Source organism: Onychomys torridus, chromosome 10 (assembly GCF_903995425.1).
Source record: "Onychomys torridus chromosome 10, mOncTor1.1, whole genome shotgun sequence".
Classification (NCBI taxonomy): domain Eukaryota; kingdom Metazoa; phylum Chordata; class Mammalia; order Rodentia; family Cricetidae; genus Onychomys; species Onychomys torridus.
This window is the reverse complement of record NC_050452.1, coordinates 60,913,539-60,931,860: the sequence shown is the minus strand read 5'-3', so window position 1 is coordinate 60,931,860 and position 18,322 is coordinate 60,913,539. Positions and strand designations below refer to the sequence as shown.

Genomic DNA, 18,322 nt, shown 5'->3' with positions numbered 1-18,322 from the left:
GAAGAGTGGATCATGCCGTCAGTGCATAATGTGGACTTCAAGCATCACACTAAAAATAGCAGTTTCAAAATGCTAGGAAGGACAATGACCACAAAATGGAGATCTTGACTTTCTTTTGATCACTCTACAAACCTTACAGTGTCTATCTTTAAAAATGTTCTTATTTCCTTGTTCTTTTCTAGAAATTTCTTGTCGAGGGGAACGGATCCGAGATTATTACCAAAAGCAGCAGGGTTATGCTGCCTGTCAAACAACAAAGAAAGTATCTCGCTTGGAATGTAGAGGTGGGTGTGCTGGTGGGCAGTGCTGTGGACCTCTGAGGAGCAAGAGGCGGAAATACTCCTTTGAGTGCACAGATGGATCATCATTTGTGGACGAGGTGGAGAAGGTGGTGAAGTGTGGCTGCACGAGATGTGCCTCCTAATTGCATTTCTACCAGCTTCCATCTTTGGCAAAGGTTACACACTTCTTGACCATGTTGGACTAATTCATGCTTCATAATGGAAATATTTGAAATATATTGTAAAATACAGAACAGACTTATTTTTATTATGATAATAAAGACTTGTCTGCATTTGGAAAAAAATAATAAAAGACACACTTGTACTAAAGCTTCCCTTACACTGGAAAAGTGTGAAGAAAAGCCACACGTGGAGGCATTAGTGCAGCAGTGGGGACCATTGCAACATGGAGCCATCTTTGGAACATGCTAATACTAGCAGAAGCACATATACAAGAGCCTAACATGGGACTGTACACTCACATGTGATTGCCCAGAGCATAAAACCTATGACCCCTTTCACATCAGTGCAGTTCACAAGAACACACCAAGCACAAGCATCTCCATGGGACTGTGAGGCAGAGGAATGCAAATCCAGAATCTGTAGATAGATCCAAGGGATGAGAAATATTTTGTGGAAGATATAAAGTGTCCTGACATCTGGGTTTCATTCAGGAGAGAAATGGGTGTGGAGTGCTGCAATGTATTTTATTGTCTTTGGCAATGATAGCATATCTGTAGAAACAGCACACGAAGGTGTTTATCTACCACTTTCCAGTATTAATTTTTGTAATATAAATGATAAAGGAGATGATAAAGAACCAATAGATTATTGATAAATAAAAAATTAGTAATAATATGAAGTTTTGTTTTTATGAGTTCTAAATAGCCCTATACAGTATTCATTTTCAACGAGAAATATTTATTGTATTAAAGTACATTGTACTTAAGGATTTAGGTCATCACTTTGGACTGTTTCTCGATGCTTTAATATATATTAATTTATAATTATCCTGATATTTTTGTACATTTTCAAACTTAAAAAAAAATCAGGATTTTTTTTTTTTTTTGGCAATAGAACTAACATAGTATGTTATTTTGGTATCTTGGGATAGGTATATGTTGTTCTCTTGGCTGACCTCAACATCTGACCACTGATGTCACTGACCTGTGGCCTCTTTCAGGACACTTGCAGAGGGTTTACAAAGGCTATGAGTAAAGACAGCAAGTGTATCCATCTGTCATATGTCCTCACAGGAGGAAGGAAATTATCTGTAGCAATGGACAATAGGAAGTAGACCTTTTACAAATTAATTAATCTTTCCCTGCCATGCTTTGGGGGAGGGGGGAGAAGAAAGACTGTCATGTCAAAAACTGTAATTTTTCTCCAAACAATAAAACTCCTTGATTACCTTACTGCTCCCATGTTAACAAGTTTGCTTCTAAATTACAATGTAGAGTTGATAATGATTTATAGTTGACTGTGCTCTTCCTTTATGAAAATCCCAGGGTGCCCTGTGAAGATGCAGATGTTTCTTTAAAAGAAAAACTCTTTTTAATAATAACAATTATGCTTTGTCTTTCTCCAGACTAATATCGGTTACACTACTGATGTTTGTAAATTAAAAGATGTCTACTTCATTAACAGCTTGGCCGTTTTCTTAGAAAATACACTGCTTTGCAGGTGTTTTGTTATGAACTTGATGTAGTGGCATGAAAGGAACAAGAAAGGCCACCTATGCCTTTATGTTACCCAAAAAAAATTGCTTTGAAATTAATGTATTGTCACATCTGGAGGCTGCATAAAAGAGATAGATAGAATACATATTCTTTGCTATGGAAAATGCATTAAGTTAAATACTTCCACCAAAAGGAATTATAAGATGAAACAGAGCTAATACAAAGGGTCTTCTTTGGGTATCACTGCCTTTGCTAGATCCAGCTGTCCAGAACTAGCAACAATTCATATCAAGGAAGTGCCATTGTCTAGGAAGAATATTAATACTTGACCTCTATTGTATGAGGGATTCATCCCTTTTAAGACAGTCATGTGCACACACAGGCACACACAATATACCCACTATTCCAGGTGTGAACATCCAATCACTTATTCATTCATGTTTAAAATGACTTTAGTTGTATTATATAAATATTAAATAACAATTATAAAACATTCATGTGTTCCTATGAGTTCATTTCTTTTTCAGAGCTACTGAATCATTCATGAAGCAAAGAGTCATCTACAAATATAACAAGATTTCCATCTGATGTCCCAGATAAACACCATCCTAGTGGCTAGTGTTTGCAGTTTGCTTACTGTACAGCAGGACCTATGCTTTGATTTTTATATGTAAAATCTCCCTCATCTCTATAAGTGAATAGAATTCCTGTGTTCTCTGGTATACAGCAGTATATAAGGCTGGAAATCAAAGGAGCTGGACCCAATATTGGGCAGTTCATACTAGTGTATTTGCTGATAATATAGACAGCCATTCAGCCACAGATTGCCTCTACTTGGGGACTGCTAAGCTTGAAGCCTGATTTTCAGTGCTATTGATCATGTATGTTTAATTAACCTTACTATTTGCTCCTGTTTTAAAGAAAAAGGAGATATCATATGGGCTTTGGCATATTTTTTATCCTTCCTGATTATAAAGTGACAAAATAAAGTCTATTTCTGTGATACTTGAGCAGAGTTAGTGTCACAGGGATCACATTTTGTTTGCCTTCCAATCATGAGCCTTTAATGAAGAAAATCCCACAGCCAGAAAATGATTAGCAAATCACACAAATCAAGGGAAATTATTCATATTAAAAATGTTCCTGATTTCTAAGCCATTAACTACAACACTTTTAAATAAAAAAACTGTCCTACAGCTTTAGTAATAGAATTCAATTTTTAAAAATACAAAATTAAAATTAGCACATACAATAACAAACATTTGTAATTTAATAGATGAAGTTCTTAAATATTCCTAGCATTTTTTTTAACTCTCCCATGAGTGAGACACCAGCAGGAAACTGGAATGCAAATCAATTGAAGAATGTGACCACAAAATAACAACCACCTCAATCTTTGGAATTCGTTCTGATCACAGATTGAAACTATAAAAGAGCATCTCTTGCTTTAGAATTACTCTGGGAATTTTTTTAATAGATGGTTTTCTTTGTCACCAACATTTTCTCCTGGAGAAATGATTAAAAAACTTAAAATGAATTCAGGACATAAAGTTCTTGAACTTTATGGCTTCATCTGCCTCAGGTACTGACCGTGATTTCTACAGTAATATCTGTAATAGAATATAAACTATAAAAAGTATGTGAACTTTTATGTGAGATATTACATAAAGGAGAGAAAGCTATAAAAAGTATAGGAGCTATCTTCTTTCTTAACCCTCTTTGTGTACTCACAGTCATTTAAGAAATGATTTCTGTTTCACAACTTCTTTCAATTACAAGAAAAGATGGCAGACATCTCACATAGTTCCATATAAAGTAGACAATGTCTGCCACGTTAGAGCTTATTTTTCATGGATATGGACTGAATCTAGACTGGGTAACTCTTCTGGCTACTTTTATATCAACTTGACACAAGTTTGAGTTATTTAGGAAGAAGAAATCTCATTTGAGAAAATATCCCACAATTTTGGCCTGTGGACAAGCATGTGGTGCATATTTTTCCCATTTCTAATTGATGTGGGAGGATCCAGATCACTATGGACAGTACCACTTTTGGGAAGGTGGCCCCAGGTGCTATAACAAAGCAGGCTGAGTAATCCATGGGGAGCAAGTCGGTAAGCGGCACTGCTCTGTAGCTTCTGCTTGAGTCCCTTAGCGTTCAGTCTCTTACCTGCTCCAGACACCTGCTTTGAGTTCCCACCCTATCTTCCTCTGATGATGGGCTGTGAAAGATAGGGAAGTGTGAGCTAAATAAATCCTCTCCTTTCCAGTTGCATTTGGTTGTGGTGTTTTTATCACAGCAATAGAAAGCTAACTAAGGCAGTAACAGATGCTATGCAAATGGTCAAACTGACATGTAATACCAGACTGTGATGTACCTTTAAGGATATAATGGTACATTAGAAAAAGTACAGCCAGGATATTGGTATTGCTCAGTTGATACAGTACTTGCTTAACATGTCCAAAACCATGGGTTTGATCCATTTGACTTCACTTGTTTTACTGTGATAAGCACCGTGATGGAATAGAAGCGACATGAGGAAAGGATTTATTTCATCTTACAGCTTCTAGTCCATCACTGAGGGAAGAGGAGGCAGGAGTGTAAAGCAAGAACAATGACAGAACACATCTTTAATTCCCATGATACAGAGAGCAAGACCAAAACATTTGTCCTGTTATGCCAGAATCCTCACGAGGAAGAATTATTGTCATCCCTCTGTATTTGACAAATGACAATAAGGAATATTTAAAAGCAAATCGTGGACTGCGGGATGTAGACATTGGAGGAGCAACAATTGTTCCCAGTTCAGGTGGTAATTAAAGCCAAGAAAATGGGTGAACTAATTCACAAATACAACAGAGTGAACTTGACCAGAAGAGTAACATCTGACTTCAAATGGTGCTTACATTTTCAGGTAGATAATTTGATTCCAGAATCTGGACAAAAGAGGGTAATTCTAACACAAGCAAGTAAGACTGGTTAGTCATATGGTAGGGATAATAGAAGATGGTCAGAAGGGCAGCTGGAAAGTATGATGAGATCATAGCTTTGGCATTTGGTGGGTCAGGTAGAAACCTAAGCAGAACCACAGAACACTGCTTCCCGGCTTAATCTGCATGACTCTCTCAGCTTGCTTGTTTGTTGTTATACATGGTAGGAGGACCACTTGCTCAGGGGTTATACTTCCCACAGAGGACTGGGTCTTCACACATCAATCATTAGTCAAAACTCACTTACAGACTTCTTAGAGGCCAATCTGGTGGAAGCATTTTTTTCAGCTGAGTTCTCTCTTGCCAGATGACTCTCATGTGAGTCGAGTTGACAAAATTCAAATGATCATTTCTGGCGTGTGATAAAAACCAGTGTTGGTGGTGCTGTGTTGATGGTATGACAGCTTTCCATCAGTGAAGGCAGGATGATCAGAAGTTCAAGGTCATCTTTGGCTACATTAAAAAAATAGAACAGAAACTTTCCGTCACATAAATGTATACCAGGCGGTGGGATGGTTCTGGGAGAAAATGACTTACAACTGTGTTAGGGAGGATAAAATAGAATGCAGGGTGGAAGTAATGAAAGTTTGTGTGTAGATAGATTTGGGAAGGTTGCCCAAGGAAAGCAGTCTGTGCATAAATACACAAAGGAAAGGAACTTCGTGTTCTGATGGAAGCTAGGGAATCTGGTGGACGCTACCTATGGTATGCGTTGGTTCTGTGTGTACAATGCAATAGTGTCTGATTACTGGCTTAAAGTCCATCATGATTTGTTTCTACTGAGTGCCTATTTGCGGTGGGTTTTTCAAACGACAAATGAAAGAGATTTCCAGTTCAAAATAATGGCTTTTTAGCTAGTCTTAATGCAGTTCCTTGCAACTTTCAAAAGATATGCCTCTGAAAATAGTGTCTGATAATAGCATCAAAATCTTACAATAATATTATTCCTCAGATCTCAAAGGAATGTTCACAAGCTGAAAGGCCAATGAAGCTGAATTGAAACAACTGTTGAGCAATCTGTACTGTGAAACTCACAACTCACTCTCCTTTTCAGCTTATACCAAAGCCAGACACTCAAAAAATAAGTCAAATAGAACCCTAGCAGAAAATATCCATGCATTAAAAATATCAATTATAATCTGGATCTTAATTACATTTTAGTGACTTCATTGGACTGAGTATGCCTTGAAGAGTGAAAGATAGTGATCTGGAATCCCAGGCATTTGTTCTGCAGTGCACTGTCCAGTTTTTTTTTTTTTTTAATGAAACTATATACTCCTCTAGATCATGGGAAAATATCCTTAATTACCACTCTATAGAAAGCAAGTCCCAAACTTTTATTTTAGTATGCCAGATTCCTCACAGGGAATTATTATTGTCATTTCTCTATAGTTAGTATTATGTGGACAAATGACAACAGAGAATATTTAAAAGCAAATCATGGACTATGGGATATGGACATTGGAGGAGCAAGAACTGTTATTAACTCAGGTGGTAACTGAAGCCAAGAAAATGGGTGCACTAATTCAGAAACACATCAGAATGAACAAAGGAGTAACATCTGACTTTAAATAACATTTAATTTTCAGAGAAAAAAAAATGATGCCAGAATGGAGACAAAAATGGGACAATTCTAATACAAGCTGACATAACTCTTTAGCCATATTAGAACAATAGAAGATGGTCAGAGGGGCAACTGGAAAAATAGATGGGCTCATAGGTGTGCCCTTCAGTGATTTTGGATCACTTTAGTAACAGCTCACATAAGTGGAGAAATGCACCCTGAGATAATTTTCATGACTACAATGGAAATGCAAGATGGAACTTGATTACCCATCACACTGGCTAGGTTTGACCAAGACAGGTGAAATCTGTGATGTTGCAACAAAATGCCTGAGAACAAGAACCAGGAAATTCCCAGAGTGGAGAGCTACTTATGCATAGCAACTCTTACCCAGAAGGAGTTGTCTGTTGACTTTCTCTTCCTTCCACAAAGGGAGAAAAAAGAGCAGTAAAAGTGCTGTCCAGAAATATGAAGTCTGAGTAGAAACCATGGCCAACCACATTTCAAACTAGCTTTGTCTTTGCATCAGTGTGTGGATAGCTAAATTTGGATTCAAGGAAAATCAAAATTAACAAGCACACACATAAAAATGGGGCCTGGCAAAAGAGCCACCGAGACAATTGTCTAGGAGACATGCTGTCATTAATCTTACTCTCCCTTGGAGAAATAACTAAATTTTTTTTGTCTGTATAGATGGTGGCAGAGAGATTAAGTGACTTGCCCAAGGTCATACAGTCCAGGTCTCCTGACTCTCTAGCCATAATACAATATAGATTTTGCTGGAACTGATAGACAGACTGAATTGTCTAATGAGATGTTGGGAGATGACTAAATATTTCCCAAGGGGCTTTTTTTTACAATGCCAATGAATAATTTCAGTAGAGATACATTAAAACATTGTTATTACTCCTATTTGGAAAGAAAAGATAGTTCTTTTAATGAGATTTCCTCCCAATATCAGAAACTGAAGTGGGAGGATTTTTTATCAAATTATGTCATTAGCACTGATCATTGTTCCTAAGCAGATGTATCTCCACAGGCTGTGCTGCCTAGGAGCAGCTGAAATCTGCTGCTACCTAAGAGAGCCACAGGATCAAACATCACATGCACACTCACATCCTAGAACTCATTCATGGCCACAAGCTGTTCTTTGTAAATAATAATAATAATAATAATTATTATTATTATTATTAAACAAAAGACAGGGACAACACTCATTTTGAATGAACATGGAACATCTTCTCACCAGGCTCAGAGGCCTGTTTAATCACAGGGAAGAGACAAATTCACATCGTATACAACTACTGAGAGCCTTCCACACCCAGATCTTATTTTATTACATCTTCACATTGATTTTTTTTTCTTCCTGTTAATCTGAGATTAGCTACAATTCTTCCTTTCTGCTTGTCAACTCCCTTTTGGAGCTGCAAAATATACAAGAACACATTTCTGAATGGCATGCACATTATTGTTTGATTAGGAAATAAATCTCTTATAATTTGGCAAAGAATCACATAATGACCTAAACACTCAGAAAATGAAGTGAAAAATCCTTCTGTGTTTCTTCTCATTTAGTCTTGTTTTCCTTTCCCACCTCATTTTATGTGTTCATATTTTAGATTATAAATACATGATTGCATCCTAGAACAGACAGTATGAGAACACAAGGTTTTAGAGCAGTGATTCCCACCCACACACCCCTCAAAACTCAGGACAATCAAGGCCCAGTGTACCAGCAAAGCAAAAGTCTCAGTCAGTCCTAATGAATCAGACCTGGAGGTGCACTGCCATTTTCACTCTCTCTCTCTCTCTCTCTCTCTCTCTCTCTCTCTCTCTCTCTCTCTCTCCCTCCCTCCCTCCCTCCCTCCCTCCCTCCCTCCCTCCCTCCGTCTTCTGATCATCCTGCCTCCACTAATGGAGAGAGAGAAACAGACAGACAGAGAGACAGAAACAGACAGGGAGGTATAAACATATTACTCACAGGATTTGGTAAAGTTAATAACTAGTAGTTACCAGTTGTAGCTTTGCATACAACAGTCAGGTTTGATCCCTTTCAAAAGTGAAATCTCAGTGTCTAGTAATCCCATTGCAGTATTTCAGTTGACTACTTCGAAACAATGCAGAACCCAACCACTGGGTCCATGATGAAGAGTATACCTCATATGGAAACATCCTTGATCTGAGACCATCAAGCCTTAACTTTTCCAGTATCTTACTATCACATTAGACTATAATAGAATCATGTCCATTCCATTCCTTGGGTTATACCAGCACGTCCTATCTAGTCTACTATGGATATTGTGAATAATTGCTATAAGTGTGAAGGGGCAGGGCCCCTAATCCAGCAGCAGCTGAACAGGCCTTGCCTCTCAGTCCCCTTAGGAATTTCTTGGCCAATGATAAACAATTTCCCTGAAGTTGTACATCTTCTTGCAAGGCAGAGCACAAGCAACAAGTGGGTGATATGAAATTAGAAATGCCTGTCCAGTAACAAACTGTGAAGTTTATGAAAGATCATATAAATTTATGTTTCACTTATAAAAAACAATTGCAGCATTTTAAAGGCAACATCACAGTACAACTTTGCCTCTCCTGTCCCTTCCACCCACAGGTGGTAACCCCAAATGTTCTCTATAAACCTGATGCATGAGGAACATGATATTGGACATTCCTGTGCTTTATTCATGTGAAAAGCAATGACACAGCAATGGACATTCTCTTTGAGGTTCAGAAAGAGACAGCATGTTCAGAAAGGTTCTAAGATGATACAGAGTGGATACTGCTGGATAAGACAGTCATTGCAGTCATGCTCCATATGGTTAGTTAGTAAGAGACTTCCAGAAAGTTCTATTTCTGAAAGAAAGCTAAGCACATACTTCATATGTATCTCCCAAATGGAAGACTTTTAAGGATTTATTTTTTTATATCTATTTGTGTGTGTTTGTGTTAATGCATGTCACATGTGTGCAAGTTACTGTGGAGGCCAGAGAAGGGCATCCCCTAGAGCCAAACATACAGTAGGTTATGAGCCACCTAATGTAAGTTCTGTAAAGATTAGATGTTCTAGCAGATGAGTGTAGTTGGAGACCTTCTCTCCAGCCCTGACCAAGCCCTGTTAATCCAACAAACCATTTATAAAATAAACATACAGACACTTATATTATTTAAAATGCTTGGTCATTAGCTCAAGCCTACCATTGTCTAGATCGTACTCTTATATTTAGCCCATTTCTATTAATCTATACTTTGCCATGTGGCTCAAGGATTACCAGTACCTTACATCTTTCTTGTCATGGTGGCGGCTGGCCATGTCTCTCCATCCAGCCTTCCACTTCCCACAATTCTCCTCCTCCTTGTCCCGCCTACCCTATCCTTCCTGCCTGGCTACTGGCCAATCAGTGTAGTTAAGAGTTTTCCTGCCTGGCCCAGTCAGGACAAATCTCTCTTACCCGCCAGTCCCACAGTCGCTCAGACCCAACCAAGAAAGCACACAGAAACTTACATTGTTTACAAACTGTATGGCCATGGCAGGCTGCTTGTTATCTACCTTTTCTATCTTAAATTAACCCATTTCTGTTAGTCTATACTTTGCCACATGGCGTGTGGCTTACCAGTGTCTTTACATGTTGCTTCTCATGGCGGCGGCTGGCGGTGTGTCTCCCAGCCTTCTACTTCCCAGAATTCTCTCCTCTCTTGTCCCGCCTATACTTCCTGCCTAGCCACTGGCCAGACAGCATTTTATTTGTACAGAGAGATATCCACAGCACTTCCCCTTTTCTTTTTTTTTTAAGGAAGGTTTTAACTTTTACATAGTACAATTACATATAACAAAACAATTATCAAGTAAGAATTATAGTTACAATATTAAAGAAGATATCCTATCTATCTTATATTTGTGAGTCTAAGGTTTTATATCTAACTTATCTTGTATCATAACTGAGGAAATTATAACTATCTAGTCTTCAACCACATCAAAGACCTCAGAAGGATATAATATTACCTGAAAACTGGGAGAAGGATGTAAGCATTTTTCAGGAGTCTTGCAAGAGTAGACAGAGACAGCTGGCAGCCTGGACAGTCATCTAATGTTCCTTTGTAAAGTTGGGGCATTTGTCTTCAGCCCACAGGGCTAGAGTCTCTCGGTCACTTCTCTCAATGTCCTGTAGAATGTCTGGCAGTTTCCTCTGCAATGCAGGAACCTGAAGGACCATTTTGTCAAACAAAGTTTAGTGGTCACCTTTCTATGGGTCCTTCATGTCCAGTTGATCAAGCAGTCCAGGCAAGAACAGTTTCTTGCCCAAATGGCTATTTTTGCCAAGGTGAAGATAAGATATGAAGTGTCTTCAATGCCCATCCTTGTCTCTGAAGTAAATCGGTGCTGCCAGGAGCAGACATGTCTCACTGTCCAAAAGGTCTAAATTTTAAATGCCATATTCTGTAGACCTTTGAAGTGTTTGAAGATTACCTGTCTATCTGAAATATCTCTGTGTATACCTAGAAGACTTAACTAACATGGCTATGAGTATGATTATCATAGATGACCAGTTATTAATCTATTTTTAATTATCCATTACAATTTAAATGAGCTATACAAACATAATACCTTAAACATGATTAGAAATATACACACAGTATAACAAAATTAACTTTAAGTTTGTATCAATAGACTAAAATCTATACCAATGTAAAACATTTTAAACAAGTTGTTGCTCTTTAGAAGTAAGTTCCTTAATCTATCCTTTCATCCTATTATATCTGTATCATATCCCCTTTTCTTCTTTAGAAAGAGATCACATTTATAATCAACCTGCTTTAAAGAAAAATATTGGTTTTTCTCTGTCCCACACCAGAGGGCTCTTCTGATTTGGGACACAAGAATCTCTTAACCCTTTCTTTTAGCAATATGTCTGGGTTTAGAGAAGGAGTGAGCCAATTCCATCTCCAAAGCCAACTTGATAATTTTGGGAATGTGGGCGTAGTTTCTCTTACTACTTCCTGCTGGAGGGGGGCGCTGTATCTTATGGGGACACAAAGAAAATTTTAGGATTATGGAGTAGTCCATTAGGGTGAACCTCTGAGCCAGTTGCCTTGAAATCATTCTGGATGTCAGATCATCTGGGCCATGGTGTCATTAGAGACCTTTCAGGTGGTCTTGGCTGATCAAACCTGATATATCTTAATCTGGAACAAATCCACAGCCTCTGGCTTTCTGTGGAAACAAAAGCAGAGACTCCTTTCCAAAGCAACATATCCTTATATCCAAATTTTGAAGTCAAGGTACCTTTAAAATTTACATATTTATTTAACTCAACAGCTTTTACGATCAAATCTTTTTCTGCAGTTAAAAATCCCAAAGACAACACAAACCAGATTCTCTGTGTAATATCCATCTTTGTAAGACTGAAATGCCACTGTAGCTGCCGGCTCCACCCACCTCAGCTTCCCAACATGGCGGTGGTACAGTTTACCGCCAGCTCTGGGTCTGGAGCCATGTGTACCATCAAGTATCAGAAGCAGTTCTATCAAAGCAGCACATAGCCCAGAAACTTTTTTTTTAAACTAGCAAAGGCTAAATCCACCATGCAGCAGAGTAAAGTGCCGCTTGTAGATTCTTCATTCCAGCCATACTGCAGGTCAGACGCACATGCCAGGAACCCGCCATAGTAGCTCAAACCGGCGGGCTGCCGCTAACTTGAGAGAGACAACTAGGAAGCTGTTTTTAGCTCCATTTTAGAATCTTTTTTCTCAGGTTTAAGGTGGAAACTCTTGCAAACACGTTGGGCGCCATTTGTAGTTAGAGTTTTCCTGCCTGGCCCAGTCAGGACAAATCTCTCTTACCCGCCAGTCCCACAGTCGCTCAGACCCAACCAAGAAAGCACACAGAAACTTATATTGCTTATAAACTGTATGGCCATGGCAGGCTGCTTGTTATCTACTTCTTCTATCTTAAATTAACCCATTTCTGTTAGTCTATACTTTGCCACATGGCTTGTGGCTTACCAATGTCTTTACATGTTGCTTTCCATGGCATCGGCTGGCAGTGTCTCTCTCCAGTCTTCTACTTCCCAGAATTCTCTTCTCTCTTGTCCCACCTATACTTCCTGCCTGGCCACTGGCCAATCAGAACTTTATTTACACAGAGCGATATCTACAGCAAATCAGCACTTTATTTTAACCAATCAGAGCAACACATTTGACATACAGAACATCCCACAGCATATGAGGAAGCACTCAATATTGAATCATCTCTTTAGTCCCACAAACATAATAATTACAATTCCTTACTTCCTTTTTTGTGACCATCCAGCCCTGTGTGTAGTTTGAGAGTCCTCACATGTGCTCAAGAACTAAGAAAGTTTAGGACCAACTTCTCACTGAGAATTGATGCTGATTTCCCCACAAAGTTTGATAGTTTCTGCTGCTCTCTTCTTTCATTCTTCAAAGAACAAGAAAAGATGTACCTGATTTAGCACAGAGTACAAGAATAAAATCCAGAGATTGGATGCCTCAAGTAATATTATAAAAATATGTTTCTCACAGTTCGTCATGCTATAAAGTACATGAACAAGGGACTTGAATTATGGTGGGAGTCCTCTTATCTTGCAGAAGTTCAATCATAGTTGTTGCTATGAAAAATGCTTGACAGAAGGTGCTTATCAAAGAAAGGATTTATTTTGGCTCACAGTTTGAGGGTATGGTCCATAATAGCAGGGGTGGAATGGGCACGGTGGAGGGAGCTGGAAGAAGTTTGTCACATCTTTACCCAAGTCAAGGAGAAGAGAAAATGAAATTTTGGTTGTCAGCTTAATTTTCTTTGTATTAGGTTAGGACCTTATTCAATGAAATGCTGATGGACACATGCAGGGTTGCTCTTTCAACTTCAATTAACTCAGTCTACAAAATCACACAGATTTGATTGGATATTGACCTCCTAGGTAATTGTAGATCTGTTACATTGACAACCATTTGTTATTGTTGTTTGATTTGTTTGATTGTTTTTCAAGACAGGATTTTTCTGTGTAGACATGGATGTCCTGGAACTCATTCTATACACCAGGCTGACCTCAAACTCAGAGATCCCCCAGCTTCAGCCTTCTGAATGCTGGGATTAAAGGTATGCACTACCAGAGCCTGCCAGTGCCCATTGGACTAAGAAGTGAGTCTTTGTCTTCATAGGCAGACACCCCAGCCTCTAGGCTTTGGGCCCAGGGGGACAACCCTGTGCCCCCACCACCACCACCATTCATTGCAGTTCCAGTTTCAAGCCAGTAGGCAGTTCTTCAGAAAGGTTGGACTACCACCATCCCCCACCAGATTGTGTAACCCTAAAGCCTCACCTCCCCCAAACCCCACCCTCCCTCAAAGACTGCAACTGCTCCCTGAGACAGATCCTGCCAGCTCAGCTTGAACTAAGAGCTGCTCACTGAGACACAGAGTCCATAAGCATCAATTGGACCAAGAGCCCTAATTAGACCAAGAGCTTCCATTAGACCACGAGTTTCTATTGGACTAAGAGAAGCTCCTAAGACACAGACGCTGCTTGCATTGAGTAGAGAAAGAGATGGGTAGATCGTAGTGCAAAATTATAGTCAACAACATAAAGACTAATATCGCTCTATCGGATGTAGCAGGAATCATAAAATGTTCTTATTAATGAAATCAAACCTGAGGCCAGTTATTGGGGTGAATACTGGAAGGTCAGAGAAGCAGAACAAGCCACAGCTATCTCACCTTGCTAGTTCCTCAGGTGATCCTGTTTCCTTAGGCTGGAAGCTTCTGAGTCCTCATCCCAATGGCTCTCAGCTGAACTGTGCTAATCCAAAGCCTGAATGCTAAACCAGCCAAAAGCTCAACTAACCCTAGTGCCTGGTTTTCATGCCTCATATATCTTTCTTTTTCTGACCCCACTCCTGGGGATTAAAGACTGGCTTTCTGGGATTAAAGGTGTGTGTCACTTGTCTGGCTATTTCCAATGTGGCCTTGAACTCACAGAGATCCACCTGGCTCTGCCTCCCAAGTGCTGGGATTAAAGGTGTGCACCACCACCGCCCAACTTCTGCTATGGCTTAGTCTTCCCATTTTCTAGCCACCATTTGTGGCTCTGTATCTAGTGGCTGTCTGTTCTCTGACCCCAGATAAGTTTATTTCAGGGAAAACACAATATTTTAGGGAACACAATACCACCACAATCAGAACCTAGTGGTTCTACATCAGCAAGACCTGAACATCCCAATGCAGAAGAAACAGAAGAAATTGACCTTAAAAATGACTTTAAGAAGATGACAAAGGTCTTTAAAGAGGAAAAGAAAAATTCCCTTAAAGAAATTGAAGAAAAGACAAACAAAAATTGGAAGAAATCAATAAAACCCTTAAAGAAAGCCAAGAAAAAGCAATTAAACAGGTGAAAGAAACATGCCAATATTTGGTTGTGAGCCTAGCCTTTAATGGCTGAGCTTCTCTCCAGCGCGTCAAGCCAATATTTGAAAACTGAAAATAGAGGTATAAACAAGACATAAACTGAGGGAATGCTGGGAATGGAAAATCTGAGTAAACGAACAGGAACTGCAGATGCAAGCATAACCAACAGAATGCAAGAGATGGAAGAGAGAATCTCTGGCATTGAAGATATGGTAGAGGAAATAGATTTGTCTGTAGTTGGAAACCTTCTCTCTAGCCCCCACCAAGCCCTGTTAGTCCAACAGCCCACTTATAAAATAAAAACACAGACATTTATATTATTTAAACTGCTTAGCCATTAGCTCAGGTCCATCATTGTCTAGCTCTTACTCTTATATTTAGCCCATTTCTATTAATCTATACTTTGCCATGTGGCTTGTAGCTTACCAGTACCTTACATCTTTCTTGTCATGGCAGTGGCTGGCAGTGTCTCCCTGCCTCAGCCTTCACTTTCCACAATTCTCCTCCTCTTTTTCCCGCCTACCCTATCCTTCCTGCCTGGCTACTGGCCAATCAGCACTTTATTTATTTAACCAATCAGAGTACCACATTTGACATACAGAACATCCCACAGCACTTCTCCTTTTCTTTTATTTTTCAAAAAGCAAGGTTTTAACTTTTATATAGTAAAATTTTAGATAACAAAACAATTATCAAGCAAGAATTACAGTTACAATATTAAAGAAGCTATCCTATCTATCTTATATTTGTGAGTCTAAGGTTTTATATCTAACTCATCTTTTATCATAATTGAGGAAATATAACTATCTAGTCTTCAACCACATCAAAGACCTCAGAAGGATATAATATTACCTGAAAACTGGGAGTAGTATGCAAGCAACTTTCGGGAGTCTTATAGGGTAGACAGAGACAGCTGGCAGCCTGAACAGTCAACTAATGTTCCTTTGTAAAGTTGGGGCATTTGTCTTCAACCAACAGGGCTAGAGTCTCTTGGTCACTTTTTTCAGTGTCCTGTAGAATGTCTGGCAGTTTGCTCTGCGAAGCAGGAACCTGAAGGACCATTTTGTCAAGCAAAGTTCAGTGTTCACCTTTCTATGGGTCCTGCATGTCCAGTTGATCAAGCAGTACAGGCAAGGACAGTTTCTTGCCCAAATGGCTATTTTTGCCAAGCTGAAGATAAACTCTATATGAAGTGTCTTTAATGTCCATCCTCTTCTCTGAAGTAAATCAGTGCTGTTGGTAGCAGATATGTCTCACTGTCCAGAAAGTCTAAATTTTAAAAATATTTTGTGTTTTATTAGACCACCATGGCTTAAAATTTGATTTCAACAACAACAACAAAAATTACAGAAAGCCTACAATCTCGTGGAAACTGAATAATGCTCAAATGAATTACCAATGGATCAAAGAAGAAATAAAGAAAAAAATTAAAGATTTCCTATATTGGTGAAATTATTAAGGCCACTCCACGTAGTTAAAAGGGAGGTTTATTTTGTGGGGTAACTTACAAATGAAGGGGTAGGTTGCAGGCAAAGGTAAAGGGTAGTCCAGCGGTGTTCTCTGGAGAACTCTGCTCGGTCCACCTCTAGTGTCCCGCGTCCCGGCACCAAGAGACCACCTCCTCCTGCTCCTCAGTCCTCCGCTCCTTCCTCTGCCCCGCCTTGTGGGCGTGATCATTACTGAAGCCTCAATGGGGGTTGAAACTTCCAGGCCAATGCTGGGATGGCTACCCACTACATTCCTAGAATTCAATGAAAGTGAAAGTACAACATACCCAAACTTATGGGACACTATGAAAGCAGTGCTAAGAGGAAAATTCATACCACCAAATGCTCACATAAAGAAGATGGAGAAATCTCACACTAGTGACTTAACAGCACACCTGAAAGCTCTAGAACAAAAAGAAGCATACTCATCCAGGAGGAATAGACAATACAAAATAAGATGATAGCAAATAATCAAATTGAGGGCTGAAGTCAATAAAATAGAAACAAAGAAAACAACACAAAGAAACAATGAAACAAAGGGTTGGTTCTTTGAAAAAAAATCAACAAGATAGATAAGCCCTCATCCAAATTAAACAAAAGGCAGAGATAGAGCATCCAAATTAACAAAATTAGAAATGAAAAGGGAGACATAACAATAGACAATGAAGAAATCAGAGAATTGTCAGGTCATACTTCAAAAACCTGTACCCCACAAAATGGAAAGTCTGAACAAAATGGATAATTTTCTGAATAGATACTACATACCAAAGGTAAATCAAATCCAGATAAACTATTTAAATAATACCAATAACCACTAAGGAAATAGAAGCAGTCATTCAAAGTCTCCCAACCAAAAAAGCCCAGGACCAGATGGTTTCAGTGCAGAATTCTACCAGATTTTCAAAGGATAACTAATTCCAACACTCTTCAAATTGTTCTGTATGATAGAAACATAAGGTACATTACCCAGCTCTTTTTATGAGGCTACAGTTACCCTGATACTCAAACCACACAAAGATGCAACATAGACAGAGAATTACAGACCAATCTCCCTCATGAACATTGATGCAAATATACTCAATAAAATATTGGCAAACTGAATCCAAGAAGACATCAAAAACATTATTCACCATGACCAAGTAGACTTCATCTCAGAGATGCAAAGATGGTTCAACATATAAAAATCTGTCAATGTAATACATATATAAACAAACTGAAAGAAAAATATCACATGGTCATCTTATTTGATGCTGAAAAAGCCTTTGACAAAATGCAACACCCCTTCATCATAAAGGTATTGGAGAGATCAGGAATACAAGGAACATACCTAAACATAATAAAGGCAATTTAAAGCAAGCCAACAGCCAACACCAAATTAAATGGAGAGAAACTCAAAGTGATTCCATTAAAATCAGGAACAAGACAAGGCTATACACTCTTCCCATATTTATTCAATATAGTACTTGAATTTCTAGCTAGAGAAATAAGACAAAAGGAGATCAAAGGGATAGAAATTGGAAAGGAAGAAGTCAAACATTCACTATTTGCAGATGATATGGTAGAATATATGAGTGACCCCAAAAGTTCTACCAGCTAACTCCTACAGCTAACAAACTCCTTCAGTAATATGGAAGGATACAAATTGACTCAAAAAAATCAGTAGCCCTCTGATATACCGTTGACAAACAGGCTGAGAAAGAAATCAGAGATACATCACCCTTTACAATAGCCACAAATGTTATAAAATACCTTGGGGTAACTCTAACTAAGCAGGTGAAGGACCTATATGATAAGAACTTTAAGTCACTGAAGAGAGAAATTGAAGGTGTCAGAAAATGGAAAGATCTTCCATGATCATGGATATGTACAATTAATATAGTAAAAATGGCAATCTTACCAAAA

The 18,322-nt window shown here is 38.8% G+C and overlaps 1 protein-coding gene across 11 annotated transcripts in view; it reads left to right on the top strand.

The window, feature by feature from the left end:
* Positions 1-1,925, top strand: part of Slit2 (slit guidance ligand 2) — a 344,297-nt gene extending 342,372 nt beyond the window's left edge. For 8 of the 11 annotated variants that reach the window (XM_036200664.1, XM_036200668.1, XM_036200671.1 and 5 more), the window contains one exon: positions 183-553. In XM_036200664.1, coding sequence (XP_036056557.1) covers positions 183-424 — 242 coding nt within the window. In that variant the 3' untranslated portion in view covers positions 425-553. Of the gene's footprint in view, positions 1-182 lie in introns of all 11 variants that reach the window. The other 3 variants (XM_036200674.1, XM_036200672.1, XM_036200673.1) reach the window with 1 other exon arrangement.
* Positions 1,926-18,322: the final 16,397 nt, after the last annotated feature.